General features: G+C 39.7%; 2 protein-coding genes across 2 annotated transcripts in view; both read left to right on the top strand.

Annotated features, from left to right (window-relative positions):
* tlcd2 (TLC domain containing 2) overlaps positions 1 to 17,169 on the top strand; it is a 28,281-nt gene extending 11,112 nt beyond the window's left edge. The window contains exon 4 of the mRNA XM_074680147.1: positions 13,848 to 17,169. Coding sequence (XP_074536248.1) covers positions 13,848 to 14,228 — 381 coding nt within the window. The 3' untranslated portion in view covers positions 14,229 to 17,169. The remainder of the gene's footprint in view (positions 1 to 13,847) is intronic.
* Positions 17,170 to 18,370: 1,201 nt separating this feature from the next.
* ccdc92ba (coiled-coil domain containing 92Ba) overlaps positions 18,371 to 19,322 on the top strand; it is a 14,185-nt gene continuing 13,233 nt past the window's right edge. Inside the window, exons 1-2 of the mRNA XM_074680391.1 lie at positions 18,371 to 18,832; positions 19,157 to 19,297. Coding sequence (XP_074536492.1) covers positions 19,165 to 19,297 — 133 coding nt within the window. The 5' untranslated portion in view covers positions 18,371 to 18,832; positions 19,157 to 19,164. The remainder of the gene's footprint in view (positions 18,833 to 19,156; positions 19,298 to 19,322) is intronic.

The following is a 19,322-nucleotide window of genomic DNA, read 5'->3' as shown; positions in this document are numbered from 1 at the left end:
TTCACCATCTTTGTGCTCTCACATGGATTTGGAACGTTGTCTTCATGAAATACCTCTCATCCCCTTCTCATTAGCTAGAATTCAATTAACTTAGTATAGAGTAGCAAAGGCTGGCATTGCTAAAGAACAGGGCGGCTTAATCTGCTACTGAGGAGACATGCTGTTTCCAATCACATCTACTCCATCCTTTCTGTTTCTAATCCATACTGACTAGCTCTGAAGTATCCCCTCCAATACACACTGCACAACTTCTACATGACTGTGGTGTTAAACATTGCATAATCACAAAGGAGTTTCCAATGATGATTAAAGTTGTTGAACTTAATCTGTAAATTGTTTTTAATTGAATTAATAGGAATGAGATTATTTCTGCTATTTCCAAATTTAAGAATTGTCTTGTGATCTGTCACAAGAACCATGAAGGAACATCAAGAACGTCATATCAGACACTTAAGCAAGTGACATATCAAGTGTTGTGCAAAATATACTTTAGCTTACATCATTATGAAAACAACAGATTTTATATACATATATTTTGAGAAAAAAAAAGATTTTATGAAATTGTTATAGTGTCCCACGTGTGGTGTTCTAGCTTCCACATAAAGCAGTAAGAACTGTATGTGTGAGACTACACTTCATGCTAAAAGTGTTTTGGTATCCATTAGCTATCAACAAGCTTTGACTAAAGCATGACTCACAGTCTATATGGAGAGAAAAAGGAGGTGTGATGTAGTGCTATAATGACAACCTCCCTGTATAGAAGTAATGTGACAGCAGTTGCTTTCTAAAAGCAGTTTTTCAAGATCAAGAAACTTAACTTGTGAGGATGATCTACTTAAAGTTTTTTTTTTTCCTCTAGGTGTATCAAAGTAAATCCAACTTGTGTTGAACAAAGTCAGGAAAGTCCTGACAAAGCTTGCATTTATCTATTAATTCAGTTCGACATTATAATCTTCTATTTTTGACAAAATGGAGGCCCTCATGTTGCACAAAAATCAGTAGCTTCTTTTGGCTCTTACCCTTGAAGTAAATCAGAGTGAAGCCCCTGTAGAACGTACTATTTACAGTGAAACTTGGGCCATGTCCACATGTAGCCAGATATTTGGGAAACCGCATACCGTATATTTTTATACATTTACACCTGTCACCCACACAAAACTGCAGCTTTATGTCACTAAAAATGATGTTTTCTGAAAACTCCGACCAAAGTGAAGATTTTGGAAATCTCCGGTTTCATGGTTTCCTGTGGACGCAGGTAAACAGAGTTTTCAGTTCTCAGACGTCACAGCTGAATGACGGGGGCTCATTCTGATTGGCTGGCATGGGTTTTGCGCCAGGAAAACACTGCATATATTATGGGTTTGGCGTACTTTGAGCCGCACTCACCGGCAGATTTACCCGCTGCGTGTGGATGAAAGTATTTTTTAAAGCGAATGAGGGAGGATACTCATTTTTGGAAATACCTGGCTACACGTAGATGGCCTGGGACTCACCAGAAACAGATATGTGGGCGACACACCAGGGAGGTAATGATCGAGAAATACTATCAGTATGGAGTACTTTGAGGTTTCTTATTGGACTGTAAACCCTACAGCATGCCATAAAAGGGAAGAAAACATTGGATGAAACTTGTTTCTGTGAACCACCGGCTAAAGTTTTATTGTCAGTAGAAAAGAAAGGGGCTCAGATTGGGTCAAACACATTCACTAAGAAGTGAACAACACAGATTGTTCTAAAAGCTGACTTAGAAACTGCAAAAGAACACAGCACTGTACGCATTAAAGCACTGTAGAAGTCTCAGTTACATGTCAGTGATCGCTTCGTTAAGCCTGCTGTGATTCATCTGCTTCTGTGTCTTTTCTTTTCCATCAAACGGGATTATCATCGCCTGAATTAACAGCTTCTGTAAACAATCTAGTATCAACTTTCAGATGGCAAGAAGAACTCAAATCTATTACTTTGTTTGAAATTAGCTTATATTTGTTATGAAGATTTGGTATCTGATTAATGTCAGGGTTGACATATTTTCAGAGCTTAAAATCACCTCTCAGCTTCGAAGCCAACATGCTTCTTCTATCTGTGAATGTTATCTTGGCATCAGTCTGAAATACTCCATATAAATTTCAGGAGGGGGGGGGGGGGGTTACTTTACCGTGTGTTGGTCTAAAACATACACTTGGGGGCTAACTTTACTGGCTCTGTGTTTACATCACACACTCAGATTGTTTTTCCTCGTACAACCTGGAAATCCTCTTAGGTGCTCGTGCTCAGATTTTCCGTGTTTTCAAACTCAACCTCGGTCATTTTTCCTCTTGAAGGTTTAAAGAGGGAGGCTTCATTACCAGCCTCAGACATGAATGGAACTTGTCTCTGTTTACCAGGCATGAAAATGGATATTTGTGGGAGGAGCACCAAGCTGTGCGACCAGCAGGGAATGTTACTTTTGGATCTGGGAGTGAACTGTATTTGGTCTTTGGCTAAGTTGTCACTGGTGTGATACACCACATGTCACTGGAATGCCATGTGTGTCATGGATCTCTACACCTCTAACTATGTAAAACCTGATTATCCTGTATCCTTTCTTTGTCTTGATTATAGTCCTACCTCCACAGGTTTTTAAGGACCTTGGCATGTCTAGCAGCCTGCTGTGAAAGAAGTAAACAAATATAAAGAGCAGCAAGATTTTAATCCTTAAATCCTTATTTGGTCTAAGGTCTCTATTGTTGCCTTGTTTATACAAAAAAACAAAATCCTAATGAGTCTGTTTCCTGGTGGATGTGCATCTTTTTGTAGGGTTTAATTTTGCAACAAGTGTGTTTATCTTATTTACCTTTGAGTACGTCCTCATGCTTCAGACAGCCTCTTTTTTTTATGGAAGCAGCTAGTTTTGAATGAATGCATGGTATGTTTTGATTTTTGATATCCAGCCCACAGGTATATTTCCAGCCCTCCACATTCTGTGAGCTCTGACAAACCACAGTGTCAACATTTACTTTTTTTCTAAACATTAAGCGTGTGAATGTGCACACACATCATATTTGCAAAACCATGAATTGCTTGAACCACAGAACGTACAGTACTGAACAATAAAAAACTGCACCATATCTCATAAACTGGGGTAATACCATTAAATGAGGAGGAAGATGTAATGCAAAACAGAAGGAATGTGCGGAGTAGTTTTTGGATGAGGAAGTGTGCGAGTGTGTATTTGTGTCAGTGAGCACGTCCCTTTTGACGGGGAAACCCAAGAGGGTCCCCCTATTCTGTTTATTCAGACAGGAGGACACACATCTGGTCTCCACATGAACCTCAGCCTCCCCTGAGACAGAGAGAGGGAGGGAAACTTGTACACACACATATACACACACACACATACACACATACACACACAAACATAGCAATCCTCCAGCTTCCTGAAAGGGCTCTTCAAATGCGAGCACCCCCTCAGACATTTCTCTGCTGCAGCTCCATTCCATACATCACACACACACACACACGGCCTTGTTTTCAACCCCCCCTTACGCTGTGTGGCGCCAAAACATCGCCCCCATCCCCCTCTCATCCACCCACTCTTTGCAGCTTGTACCGCCCCCTCACATGGCAACAAACCAATGAGACCCTACATGCTCCTTTGTTGTGTTTTTGTGATATTTGTTCCCTCATGCTATGACGGTTTGACACTGAGGAATTTCCTTATCCTGAAACCACATACATCTAGAGCAAAAACAATGAATGATAACATCTACAAACCGATGGATGCAGATGCTGATGGATGCAGCCACAGGCCAGTAAAATTAAAGCGACATCACATAGAGATCATGTTTTAAAAAACAAGACTTCCTGTATGAATGATGCACAGAGCCTGTCTGAGATACAGGATGTGAATTTGAAGTAGACATGAGCGTAACACTTCAAATCAGAGCAGGATTCATGTGAATGAACCTTACATTAGGCATCCTTCAGCCTACAGCTTGGCAGCAGGGAAGGGTAGCTGTGTTGCACACACACACACACAAACACACACACTTCCCAAGCTTTCCAAAGAAGTCAGAGACTGGAAAAGGCAGAGTGCCCTAAAGAAGAGTTGGCATGTATTTGCAGTCGACATGACAACCAGGAATGCTGTTTTGGGAGGCATCCATCCATCCGTCGGCAGGTTTAGAAATCAGAGGGATTTGACATTATAACCTACATGTCAGAGCTGTAACTAAGGTGGGGTGAAGAGAAAGAGCTTTGCAATGGTTTTCTTTTAGTGCCACACCTAATAACCAAGGAGCAACGCATTAAAGAGATAGAGAAGAAACTTGGCTGAGATCCAGCTGCTGTGGGAATACCAGAGTACGTGCGTATGATTCCAAAAGCAGCGTGGGTGGGTATGTGAACATGAGAGAGTACAGTGTAGGAACAACCTCACACTAAACGCTTGTAGTATTAAGCCGAGTTAACCCTTTTCTAGTTCTTCTCAATTAATCTTAAACAGAAAAAATCCAGTTATCGTCAGAGATTGGTAGAAGTTAATTGGAATCTGTCTTTTGTGCTCTTTAACTTGTCAGCAGCAGATAGTAAGCAGCATCTTGAAAAGTTGTAGGCCCTACTTCTTTCACACCCAGTGCGTGAATACCTCAACTCATCTCGAATTCACCCAAACACACCTTGTAACAGCCATGAAGCTTCCCTCTGATGTCTCCTGAGAAAAAAACAACACTTGACTGCTCAGCCTGAACTTGAAATAGCTCGCATACCTTTACAAATGAGTCCCCATGCTCAGCTAATTGATCATGTTTGGAACACGTAATTGTGTCTAGTAGTTCCAGTGAAAATTTGATGTTTGTGACAGAGAGACTTTGAAATGAACTCTGAAATGAATTGCAGTGCTGCTGTCAGCTGATGAGACTTAATACAGGCCGCATGATAAATGTTATAACCAACCTCCCCGATAAAATTCTAAGTTTGAGTGTGTGTGTGTTTGTGTGTGTGTGTAATCTTTACTGTCTCATGCCTCCTAGCTGCACATCCTGTCCTCCACTCACTCTGATAGACTTTGAGCTTTCATAAGGAAGGCCCTCCCACCTACTCATCACACCACTGCTGCTCTGCCTATGGCCAGATGGCTGGAACATCTCTCCACAGAGTTTCCTATTAGTCTCCATCTATTTGACTTGGCTGTCTCACATCCCTGTATGAGCAGTGTGGAGCACTGTGTGTCCAACGTTTTGGTCCCTGGAGCAGTCGTATCTGTATTTATGGTAGAAAACAAGTGTGTACTTATCTGTGTGGATGTTTATCAGTAAATAAATCATTCAAAGGTATCACATTGTAAATATCTAGCTTTATCTCCAGTATAATAGCAAGACTCGTGACTCTGGTGTGTTTGAAAAGCTTAGTTTATTTATACCTGAGTTGAGTAGAGCTGTGCTTGCTCCAGTTGGCTAACTTCCTTCCCAAACAAGCCTTTTCCTTCATGTGATTGACCCCAAACAGAAAGCAGATTAATAATCCAGTGATTTTGTTTTCACCTTAAGCTCCTTATCGTTTTAAATGGATTACTACTTTCTACTCACTGATGAGCAGATAAACCATGCAGAGGTAACAGCGGTATGATCTGAGACTGATGCAGTGTGAATGGGAAAATGGAAAGGTGTTACCACTTCACTTTTAAATTCTTTTAAAACTTTGCTGCATAAATTGAAGGTGTGTGTTTTTTACATTTGTTATGTGTAGGGATGGGTACCTTTCACATTTGAAATGATGCAGTACCATTACCCAGTCCCTGGAAATCAGTACTGGTACAAAATGGTACCAATTTTCGGTGCTTTTGTGCATTTATGTGGTAATAAATATTAATTTGTTCAATAATAAAATCGCAAAGTTTTTTCAATTAAACAGATGTATTTCTCAATATATAAACTTAAAATGCTGTGTTCACGTACAGTATGGAAAATTGTTAACTTTTCTTCTCCCTCACCGTCACAAGGATGTGTTTAGGTACCGAAACATGGTATTGTTTGATTTTAAGTGAATCGGCTGGTACTGCTGACTGAATTTGGTTGGTACCTGTAAAAGTAACTAATTCAGTACCCATCCCTAGTCATGTGACTTTATTTAAAGACAGGTAGGTGGGATTTTATGATTGTAATCATGGTTACTTGGTAGGGGTAGGAGAAAAAAAATTGTAGTATTGAGAGTTTTTTGTTATCTTAATTTTTTGTTTAAAATTCAGTTTTCTTTTCAAATTTCAGTCCTTCATTTTTGTCTTTGTTTATAAACTAGGTTAGAAAATGTTGAAGTGAGTAAATCTTAAAAAATGGACTCACATGTGATGTGCGTTGTTTGGGAAAATATGGTCTCCTGATATAGCCCTTAGACATCTTCATTCAACTTTTTCACATGGGCTGAAAAAGCAAACTAAGCTTGGCCAAAGTAAATGCATCCCGTTTGGAGAATGTGCTCCCTCATATATTATCCGAAGAGCAAAACAGTTTTATAAAGGTACGTCAATTGTTTTTTGTACCCATACACTTTTAATATAATTTATTCAAAACATTTGGCTGAACTTCCAGAACTTGTGATCTCTTTAGATGCTGAAAAAGCATTTGATAGGGTAGAGTAGCAGTACTTATTTGCAGTTTTAGAGAAATTTGGATTTGGTGATAAAAATGTCGCTTGGATTTCCTTCCTTTATTCTTCACTGAAAGCCAATGTCCATACTAATGATGTTTAATCTGATCTTTTTGCTCTTGGACATGGAAGTCGGCAAGGTTTTCTTTTACCACTGTACGTGGATGATTGGCAGCTGCTGCTGAGATGAATGCCAGTGTTTTTCCTCTTCACTTTTCTCTGACACGCTCACACCCTCTCCCTCCTCATGATATCAAGGCAAAACAGATGAGATGTTTGACATGTATATATTTATTGGTTAAGAGACAAATATGGGTGTGCCACATAAACTGCTGCATGTCATGCTTCTGTGTGTGTGTGTGTGTGTGTGTGTGTGTGTGTGTGTGTGTGTGTGTGTGTGTGTGTGTGTGTGTGTGTGTGTGTGTGTGTGTGTGTGTGTGTGTGGTAAGAGCACTTTCTATCCAGTTTCGGGTGTTATGCAGCACCCTGACCTTTGACCCCAGCTACATGGAGGCTCTAGAGAGGAAATGTGATTCCGTGGCTGTTGGTTGTTTTTGTTTTTGTACTGAACGTGTCACCAACATAAACAGTTAAACTGGTGTGCCAAGACCTTTGTGAGCTTCCTGGGTCAATGACCTCCATTACCTTCCTCACCACCCTTTATTTTCTCCAACACTGTTTGTTATCATTCATCACTCGCTTTGTCCATTGTTACAAACAGGCTGATCTGGAATTTGAAATTCTTCTCTGACTGAGCCAGCCGGAGTTATCTGCTGAAGGCAGAGAAACTGGTTTGACACGAGAATCCTTGGTTACCCTTTGCTTCTCTTGGTTAATGACTAAGAGCAAAGACAAGAGATGGTTTATGATTTGCATTAACACACATAAAAACTCTCAAAGTTAATGATATTTTCACCCAAACTTTACCTGGTATTTTTAGAAGACCCTTCAGGATGCGCTCACAGTAAGTGAGTGGATGTGTGTATCCTTTCACCAATGCAAACATGCAACAGGACACATGAGGAGTATCTTTTTAAGGACAAGAATGGCAAAGATGTCAGCATAACAGTCTTTTACACATGCCGAGCACTGATGTAAGAAGGTGTCGTCATATCCATCACACTGTGGCTTCCCTGCCTTTGATGCCATACCCTGGCTCCTGACACTCAATCACTCCCATCCACCACTCTTCTCACCTGACAGGGAACATGACACCTAAGGGGAGCAACTTTGGGAAAAGTTAAAAAAAAGGCTCACAAAAAAATCTAGAAAATGTCAGGGATCCATGCAAAAGAGGCTTCAACATAGAGTTAAAGCTGTAGTTAAAACAAAAGAGGTCTTTTTTTTTGTTTAGACTAAAACTCTTAGATGTTTTATAAAGTTGTATTGCCAGCATTATTCTAGTATATACCACAAAGCAGAAACATTTGGCAATGAACTGATATTTCCAGAGTTGGATGATTATCAGCAAGCTGTGTTAGGACTACTTTTTACAGGTTCAGATGTTGGTAAATTTTACCCTTTCAGACTGTTCTGAAAATTTCCTGACATTATTCGGGCTTGGTGTAAGCAGAAACCACCAAATCTTCCTCCCAGCTCTGTGGCAAAAGTCAACCCAGTTTTGGAAATAGCCCTACAATTTAACTCAACCTGCGGGTTGTCAGACTCATGTCAGAGTTCTTTATTTGTTGAATTTTGATTTTTGACAGAACAGACAATAACACAGCAGACTTTTTATAGCACATACTATAATCAGACAACATCAATCAATCATGTTTACCTTCAGATGTCACCTCGACCTTGTGAGCAAACACTTTCTCTTTCGTGGAACAAATGTTACTAATCACTACGATAACACACATTATTGTCGCTTTGAACTCAAGCTACTGTCACTACACTGAAACCAACATTATCCTGTAAACTTTACGCAACGTTTTGTTTGACCTGCATTTCTAGGAGCTGTCCCTCTTGATACTTTAGGTCAGTGGTGGAGGTAAACACCTATTGTCACCTTGTTGGTATCAACATTAACAGTATTTACTTCCCATCTGTGCTCCCAGTGCCTCATTCCTGATGGTGGGACGAGAAGGTCCCTCACCAAGGGGGTTAAAAGCTGCTAATTGAGCCCACAGGGAGAAAATGTAAGGAACAAACACCACCAGCAGCTTGTTTTTCAGTCCCTCGCTTGCATTTTATAGTGCCTATAACAGCAGGTTAATGTATAAGTGTGAAGTCCAAAGGTTAAGTGGCACTGCATGGTTTCTCCCATTGCACTAAAATGTTAGTATCACCCAGCTTGGTATATAAACCACAAGGCCCACTACCTGTAATAATTTAAGGTGTAGAGCTTATAACCGTATGCGGTTGGAGACTCCTTACCAAATCCAAAAAGGAGTCGAGGAAGAAAAAAGAAAGTTAAATCCTGAAGATGAAGAACATCTGAGAGCCAGTTAGTGTTAACAGTTTTGACGCCCATTCATTCTTTCTCCATAGATGTGTACATTTAAAGAGGTATACACACATACTGACACACATCCTTTATGTTGCGATGAAAATTTAAGAAACTCTAATGAGGACTGGGCAAACGGGCCTTGCACAGACCTGAAAATCTCCTTTGCTGCTGTCTACAACCTTTTCACTTCTGATTTGGTACCCATAATGCAGCCTTGCGTATAAGTTAATATTGATCGGATACGACATTGGTACTGATCATCTAAACTTTTATTTCTTATTTTGTAGTATGAAATGTTTGGGAAGGCTTATGTGTTTTTGCTTAAACTTGATGACTAGGTTGGTCTTATAAAACTTGTGCAATTCTGTGCTACCACAGGAAACTTGTGCTTGACAAGTTTTTCACTCAGCTGCAGCAAAAAATACTGCCACTTGGCTGACATCACCCCTACTCCTTGCTACTTTGTCAAGATCAAGATCATCAAGATCAGATCAGGACACCCTTAGTACAATACGGATGGATCACCCATCACTTTCTGCCATGGAGTTGACAAAGACGTATCTCTATAACTTGGTTCGAGTAGACTGGAAATGGACATAGTTTCTGTGTCTTCACCCCAGCTACTTTGTAGCTCCTTTGTGGCTTCCCGATCAGGTCAAGCAACACTGGATTGATTTACGGCTGACGAAGTTTAGAAAAGAGAAGAGAGCATTTTTCTCCACTTAAAACAATTTCCAGAATTAATTTTGTTGTTTTGTTGACATAAAAAAGACAGCCATAAGTTATTTATCTATGTTTTTATCCTAACACTGGAAGGTGCCCATTTTTAAGAGATAGATTGACGTCACTTGTGCTTGTTTCTGCCTGTCCGCTGCAGTTTCTCTTTAGACAGTTGTGTGTGGGCTTCTTTATGTGGAAGCCAGACTTCATGTAGCTTATGCTGCAAATCCAGCTGATGCTGAATCACTCTGATCATCAGATACACCGGGGATCTGGTGTGAGGGATTACTGTGATTCTCTGTCAGCTCTGGGTGCTGACAGCAGCACATGGTGTGACCTGGCTCTTGTTCTTGGTGAGTGACACAGATGAATTTTGGCTAGCTGTTGTTGTCTGGTTGACTGCTGAGCCCTTTGGGGTCATGTCACCTGATGACAAAGGTACACATCTGTTGGTGTCTTTGAAATGGTAAACTTTAACAGAGGTGAAGGTGTTTGTGACTCAAGGCTCTACTTTATTGTCTGTTACATGTCTCTTTTATTTTGACCTGTGAGGCGCTGTGCTATCATAGTATGTTTCTAGATAGGCATGCAGAGTCTGTCCAAACATCATAAAGGAGATATAACCACCATAAAAACAAAGGAGTAACCTCTTTTTACAATTATGAAAGAATTTGACATAACATTGTCCCACTTTGATAGCGTTCTTATTCAACTTTTTACAGCACAAAGCCTTTGGTACTTTTTTTTTAACCATCCTATCCTCATGGTGTATGAGGGTCTTCCCAGTCTCTGTTTTGTGATCTCCAAAGATCAGATTAGACTTAAACTAAGACCCTCACTGTGTGTGCAGGCTCTTACAAAGTCACCTGGTATGTTCTTGTTTTGAGAAGTTAGGATCAGAGATAGGGGCTGTGTGTGTGTGTGTGTGTGTGTGTGTGTGTGTGTGTGTGTGTGTGTGTGTGTGTGTGTGTGTGTGTGTGTGTGTGTGTGTGTGTGTGTGTGTGTGTGTGTTATTATCTGTCTACTTTCATCAATGTATGTGTATATATATATATATATATATATATATATATATATATATATATATATATATATATATATATATATATATATATATAGACACACACACACACACACACACACACACACACACACACACACACACACACACAGATTGTTAAATTGAAAAACTTTGAGATTTTATTATTAAAAATATATATATTTATCACCACACATACTGTTGATTATGGATACTGATTGCCAGGTACTGGGCATCAGTACCGTATCGTTTTAAATGTGAAAGTTACCCATCCCTACTAACCAGTTCAGCTCCGACAGCAGAATAAAAACTCCATGGTTGTTTTATGTTTAACAAAGGTAGTTATTATGGGTGGGTATTATGGCTGTATAATTTTCCTCTTAGTAGTGAATGGATGCTTTCCTTTAATCAAGCAGGTCCTTCATTGTACGTCATTTTTCCCCCAGTTATGCGACAGGTGTTAAATTATTGGACACATTTCACAGTCACTTTTATTTTCTTTAATTCAGCAATTTTTGAACTTTGGCTGTTGAAGTAGTGAACAGTTACTATAAATTTAAAGATGTGATTGCCCAGTGATATAGCCCAGTGAAATGAGGGCCACAGGTTGCTTGTTTTTCCTGTCTCAGTGAAGTTTAATAATGAGAAACCTTCTGTTGGTGTCACAGGCACTTGTTGTCCTCCTAGAGAGGAATGTCACAAATTATGTCTGACCAACTCTGCAGTGTGATCACATACCTGTAAGTGTGTGTGAGCTGAAAGCCCTGTGACCTGTTGACATAAGTGCCTCTCTCCCTTCCAACACATTGGCTCTGATTAGAGCAGCAGTTCATGTGACTGAATGTGGGGCTTTTACTGTCGTCATTGTAACTGTTCATCAGCATTGTTCTTCATCACTGTCATTCCAACATGACAGTTGGATAAAGGTTTGTCATATCAGTGTGAGTCAGAGTCACAGGCCCTAAATAACTGCTTTTACTCTTTGGTTAAAGAAAAACACATATGACTCATAATCTTCTAAGTTTGTTAGACAAGTTTTCTGAAATTCTAAATATAGTTGCTGTTCTGGTAGTTTGTTTTTGAAGCCACATTAAGCCACAACATGAGTCTCTCGACACTTACATATCAAAACACTTAAAGCAATAGATAAACCTTTCCATAAGTTATATAAAAACAATTTAAAACAGAGAAAATGAAGCATAATGAAGTGCATTAAACAGGGATATTATTGCTATCAACAAGAATATTGTGGCATCATTACTTTACTATAACTACCATTATGTTGCATTTTTGAAGGTTATAGTACCATTAATAGTTATACGTATTCACATGCCATGATCACATGAGTTATTTTGCTTTCTGAATGTGATACCACCTGGGGTGTGCATCACATTTTATCGCACATTGGTAACACTGTGTTTTTAAATATTAATGCACCATGAGTTAAACTGTGAATTGGAGTGTTTTTGTTGCATAAAACACTATGATCATCATTGCACTGCGACTCATTTTGCAGTTGTTAAAAACAGTGGTTTAATGTATTGTAATACACTAGGAACTGCATTCCAGTCTTTTTTCCATGCCTATAAACAAAAAGATATTCACATTCAAATTCTGGGGTCTGGTGAACGGCGTCCTTAAACTTCATTTAGCTCCAAAGATGAACAGAGTTACACAGAACAGGAAGGATGTGACGTGCCCAGGAAAGAAAACCACTTGACCTTTGAACTCCTTAAACTAGGACCCACAATGTAAGGGTGAGACAGGGACTGTTTACTGCTGCCTTCCTTCACATGGCCCTGGGCATGACCCACTACACACTCACATGACTGCTATTAGAGAGGGCATCCTGTGACCTCAGAAATACAAAACACAAGATGCTTCTGCAGCTGAGCCATATCTGATGTTCAGGTCCTTCTCTCACACCATAGTGCATCTCATGACCAGCACTGACTAACCTAAGAGCTCTGGCCTGTCCTCTTCAAATGATAAACACAGCAGCAAAGCTGGAGACAAGTGTGAAACTAAATGTTTCTGAACCGTTTGGCCTTGGAGCATGTTCTGACTGTGAATGAAGCTGGTGATTGTGGTGGTGTGTGAGGCGGTGCCAGCTCCTGTGGGGTGTCTGGCTGAACAGCCTGTTTTGGCATAAACACTTTTCTGTTGTCCAAATTTTTGCAGCTACAAACACAGCTGCCAGGAACGTGTTGAACAGTAGGCTTTCCATCGACCACAACCTGTCAGACTCAACGTTACAGTAATCCTCTCCCCTCAATTTACGTTTTAATGACAGAAAACACTCCTGTTGAGTTGTGCGTGTTGACACTCTCTGAAATGGCATTGCTGCCATCTTGTGGAGAGTCTCTGCGAGTTACTTAACACACTTTCATAAGCATGGCTCAGCAGGGATGAGTCATTGGAGAGGTGTCCTTCACGTGGTCATTGAAAAAAGTCACGAGTGGGGACACAAATAAATAACAGCAACAGAGGAAATGGGAAAAATTATTTACTTACAAACACACAGTTATTATCTGGTTTATTCAACCACTTCTTTTATAAGATGCGGCATCATCAAGTTTAAGTATTGTGCCTTATATTTTTTTTTCAGCTCAGTGTCACTTAATAATTTAAGATTAATAAATCAAATCTTTAAAAATAATCTCTTTATTCAAAAGTTTTTCAAGTTAAACCTCAGAAAAAAAATGTCTGGTCACTTAAAGAAGACAGCCCACTAAATCTCCTTTCACAACTTTTGATCAAGAAAAGTAGAGTAAAAACCAACTACAGACACGTTTAAGCACAGAGCTTTTATCAGCAGTGTAGATAACTGGTAAACATTACAATTAATCTGCTCCTGCACTTGGCAGAAGTGGCATCCACAAACTTCTCATTGATGAACATCCGTCTGTCTGATTTTAGTATATAAATGAATCTAGTAAAGAATGCCTTCTACACATGATCACTTTTGCATTTTTTTGATCTGCCACCCTAACCCTTCCTCCGTCTCCTCCTCTGTAGGTGATCACCTGTTTTGGCCTCTCTGTGCTGTCTTGTCGCTACGTGGGTTTTGCTGTGGTGGCCCTGCTGGTGGAGATTAACTCTGTGTTCCTCCACCTGAGACAAATGCTGCGAATGGCCGGCATGGCAACTGGCACGCCGTACCGGGTGAACAGCATAATCAACCTGGGCACATACGTGGTGTTCCGCATCAACACGCTGGCCTGGATGACCCGCTGGCTGGTGCTCAACAGGGACAAGGTGCCCCTGCTGGCCTACACACTGGGCAGCGTCGGCATGGCCATCATGACGGCCATGAACATCATCCTGTTTTGTCGCCTACTCAGGAGCGACTTCTTGAAAAGCAGCACTCGGGAGACAAAGAAAGAGAAGGAGATGTAAAGAGCAGAAGATTAAAGGGCACAAGAAGGATTATATTCATAAACACTCCTGTTGGTCACTGTACTTTAATGCCCTGCAGCTGAAATTTGGTACTTGTGCTTGTGTGTAGTTACTCAAAGCTAAGACATGGAGGGATCTTTCCATCTGACGAGCAGTACAGGTTCACACACACACACACACACACACACACACACACACACACACACACACACACACACACACACACACACACACACACACACACACACACACACACACACACACACACACACAGTGTAATCAAACAGTTTTTCACGAACACAGATCACAGCCTGCCATTTTGCTGAAAGCTACATTTAGCTGTATCTTTGTCTGGGATCCAATCATCCTTAAGTGCCATTAATGGATCACTAAAGGAGGATGGAGGATTCTTTATACGACCAATGTAAGGCCTTGTAAAACCAAAACGCCTTTTTATCCCACAGGGTGTTTCAGCCAAACCTACTCTGAGATGTAGCTCATGGATGCTGACATAGATGCAGTTAATCGAAAACTTCAACACTCATCTACTTCCATAAGAAACAGAGGAAATTATTTCTTAAATCATATCATAAAAAAAACATTTATTCATTTATATTCTATTTGTATTATTCTTTAGTGGGTTGCTACAGTAGCATCTTTTTACCACAGGTTTTCAATCCGTGGGATCCAAACCTTCTTGTTGTACTCGCACTGCAGAGGTGAATTTATCTCCTATTTTCCAACAAATCACCTCAACTAATAACCGCCTGCTACCTCAAAGAGCTTGTAACACTTCTCTGCCTCTTTTAAGCTTTGCTGTCAGTGTCTGACAGCTTCTTTTTCATAAATAACACATTAAGATATTTGAAAATATGAGGTTTTTGAATAAGGATACAAAAGCAGAAAGCAATTCCAACTCCGTGAGAAATTTGGATTAATAGGACGATAAGAATAGAAAAGTAAAATCTTAAAGGAGTGACTCAATATAACAAATCAGACTGCACGTTTATGGCTCAATGTAAAATGGTTTGGTTGCTAAATAATGATCTTTTTGTTGCTTTGCCAAATTATCTTTAACGACTGGGTAAAAGGATTAACCAATCATTGCAGGCTGTATATTAATCAAAGCTGTAAAGATTAGACCAATGATGAAGCTTGTTTCTCTCAGATCTTGAAACCAATCAACCAACAAGGTTGTTGTGCTTGTAGATTTAGTTCAACTTGGACTTGACTGGCTCAAAGTCAAATTACAATGGCAGGGTGATATTTAATCACTTGATACTAATAGAATTAAAGATTTCAATGTTTTTTTGTAGTAGTAGCATTATTCTGTGGTGGTTTGAAGTCTGCAGTGGGAGCTTTCAGACAGTTTCAAGTTGTCATTCTCCTTTTGGCCTCTGGAGGGCAGCACAGTCTTGGACATCACCTCAGTCAAGCACCAGAGATGTCTTATTAGACCTGCACCTCATGCCTTTAATTTCGAAGTTTCCAATAAGTGCATAAAGTTTTCTGTCTGAGATCTGTGAATACAGCAAACTGTCAAACACATAACTGCTACTTACCTGTACGCTCTCAATGCCACTTCTGGTTATTTTTTTCTGTGTGTATGTTTATTTTTTCGGTTGAGTTTTGTATGTTTGTAATTTATTTGTACTAAAAAAGAAATTGTCAATGAGAGTTGAAAAAGACACTGTTGAATCAAATGAATTCCGTTGCTGTGAAAGCAGACGATAATAATGGAACTGACATGATTGTATAAGTCATGATTTTGAAGGGCATTGTGCCGCTTTGGGTCTTAATGTTATTTTTCATAGCTATTATTTTCACAACTAATGGTCATCTCAGCTGTACGGAGTCTGATATCAGCCCCAACTGACATAGGAACACTTTGTTTGCTTATAGTCTACAGAAATAAATTATAAACACAGTCAGCTGTTTGGGCTTCGATGTAGCTGATACAAACATTGTACACAAATTTAACTCTGTCCAGTGAAATTAAGATATTGCTGCACTAATTAAACAGCACTGTTTGGAGGATGTCAGTAAAGTTTAGATTATTGTTTTTGTAGCTGATTCCTAAATGTCTTTTATGGAGAGTATTAGAGCAGTAGGTTTTGGTAGACTAAACTTTTATTGTGAATGTTGATTAGACTTACTTTTGAAATTAATTGGGCAGCTTAACTCTGTGGGTGCAGTGAAGACAACTGGTGACAATTGAAGTTCTTTCTAACAAGCTCAAAGTTGATGTTTGTGAATGTGTTGTACACAGCGGTGATGTTTTTGAGATTATAATGTATAATTTGTTCCTTTTTATTTCTGTATGATTTTTTCAGGAATTGTGATAAAACACAGCAGTGGAAGTGGGGTTGCTTCCTCATGTTATTGTTGTTACAACAGTGAGGCCAAAAACAAGCTACTGTACTGCTCTTCATGCTTTGAATAATTTTTCTTAACTATATTTATGACTCATGTTTCAAAGTTTCATTCTCCAACAACAGAGGAAGATGCCATAGCTTCAACTGTATGGAGTAGAAAAAGCAGAAACAGTGAATGTAGGTGTTGACTTCACTGGCATTTACTTCTTGATGGCTAAAAGTTTATAAGATGATGAGTAAAACACATAGGTCCTTTATCACAACAAGCAAGTTCCATTCACACTTCCTCTGGCTTTTCATTGCTAATTATTAGAATCAATAACGCAGACTATTAACACTGTGCAGCTTGTCTGGGATATAAATACCCCTGATCATGGGAGGAAAAAAACATGGGATTATGAAGCCAACAAGAACAAGTGAGGCTGTGAAACAAAGTCCTCTGCTTTCTCTGAGCATCAAACTGTCATGTTTCACAGGGCTGTCTTTATGCCTAAATATAACTTTTATTTTTTCATGTTTGGCAGAGATTGTTTTGTAATTATAACTCCAATTTATATGTTTATATGATAACATTATTTGTTAAACGTGTAAATAAAAAAATCAAATTGATGGTTGTGTGTTTTATTTATTTATTTATCTATTCAATTTTATTGAGACATGCCACTAATCTTGAGTCCAGAGCTTCTGACTGTCAGGTGACAGACTTTTGTGTAGGTTTCTGTTGGGTGTGGAATGAGATAAGGTCTGAATATGATACCAGTTTTGAATAGCACAAAGTATTTGAGTGATACTCACTACCATGTTAAAGTATATCTTTGATCAAAATTTGACAAAAATCCTAGACGCCAGGTTTAATCACAGACTGAATGTGTCAAAACATCAAAATGATCGTACTTTGTGTTAACTATCTACTGTCACATAACTATACTGATAGTTTGTAGCAAACATAATGTTTTGCATAAGCAGTGTTTTTTAATGCATTGTATTGGTTTTACATGTGGAAAATCTACTTGTGATCAAATGTCCAATCCAAAGAGCTGGCCAGGTGATAGGTGCTGATCAGCCACCCCAAATGCAATTTGAGAGTTCTACATCATGGTTGGCGACGCTTTTATCGTATAAACTGGATTTGTTGACTGTGTTTCAGCTGCTATCTTTGTTGGTACTGCCTTTTGGCTTGATTTTACTATTTTTTTACTTATTATTATTATTATTATTATTATTTTATTTATTTATTTATTTATTTATTTATTTATTTATTTATTTTTTTTTTGGGGGGGGGGGGGGTTTAGGGGTGGGGTGGGGTCTTTTGGAAACCTCCTTTTGTACCCACCTGAGTAACTGAGGGCTCAAACAGGGCCACTCAAAAGCTGAAAAAAAATTGGGGAAAAGGAAAAAGTTTTACGTTATGTTTAAAAGAAAAAAGTTCCATCAATGTGTAGGCTACTATCTTTAAATGCACTTCTTCTTCGACTTGTCGATGTTCAATAGCTTTCATGACACAAAACACATCGTATTTTAAACATGTAGAGCACTTTTTAATCTATGAACCATGCTATACAAATTTAAGTTTTGCCCCTAAAGTCACCATTCGTGTGTCTTTTCTTCTGATTTTAAATACGCCATTTATCTACTGTGTTGGTACCTATGGTTGGTACTGGCACGCGCTAAGTATCTACTTATCCTCCTCGCGCAGCGCGTACAGCCGATAGGGCCGGTCCGTCCAATCAGCTGTGCTGCTGACTCCGTCGTACGATACTCTCGCGTGTTCTGCTCATAGTGGCTTGTTTTCATCATTTCCCATCTCAGCCGTCCACAGCAGCCCGACTCCACAGTCGGTGGGCGAGGAGAAAAGGTGCGCATGTTGAAAATGGGCTCTGAATTCCTCCCAGAGGCTTTCGCATCGACCGACTCGACAACATCCTCCTCTTGATGATGCCCGACGCAGATGCTGCAGCGGGGTGCGGGGATATCAGAGGAGCGCGGTGCTTTGCATCGTCCTGTTTGTGCTTTGTTACGCAGTTATCCATCCTCTCCGTCTTCTAATCAAACGGCGTCACATGCAGCGGAAAAGCTCTTCAGTGCTTCAAGTAAAATGTCTCTGGGTAAATGCAGCAGCCCACAGGAATTGGACCAACTCCGGAGGTCAGCATGCCCAGAACCGAGGACGTTTCTATAAGGCTTACGGGTCAAAGTTATTAGATTTTGGCACTTAACAAAAAATCAAAGGTAAGCAGAAACATTTTAATTGAATTATTTTTCATATGGATATACGTTAAGTTCAGCTCTCTATCTGCATTATAATGCTGATTGGGTGTTCACGGCTTCTCCCGCCCTATTTTTAATCAATCTCTTATTTATAGCTCCCATGACCTCAATATTTGCACTTCTCTTTCTGTATCTGAAACAGATGTTTCCTTGTTTTGTTTTGTTTTGTTTTCTTGTTTAGACTCAAACAAGACAATGAAATCAAGCAGCCTGAGTGCAAGCATGGTACTGTTATGAGTTTGGAGAAGGTACAGATGTTATAATTTCCTCCCTCTGTCCTTCCAGACTCAGCCATGGGGGATGAGAGCAGTCTGACCCGGCAGATTGAGAGTGTGGAGAGGAGCGTGGTCTTCCTCAGACAGGAGCACCTCACCTTGCTCCACGGCCTCCACCTAGAGATCCTGTCCCTGCAGAAACGATGCTCAGGTGAGGGATGCACCACTGCTGTCCT

Source organism: Halichoeres trimaculatus, unplaced genomic scaffold, assembly GCF_033239565.1.
Source record: "Halichoeres trimaculatus isolate MK-OKI-2021-1 unplaced genomic scaffold, fHalTri1.1 fHalTri1_scaffold_9, whole genome shotgun sequence".
NCBI classification, from domain to species: Eukaryota; Metazoa; Chordata; class Actinopteri; order Labriformes; family Labridae; genus Halichoeres; species Halichoeres trimaculatus.
The sequence above is the reverse complement of the archived record's forward strand: the minus strand, read 5'-3'. Positions and strand labels throughout refer to the sequence as shown.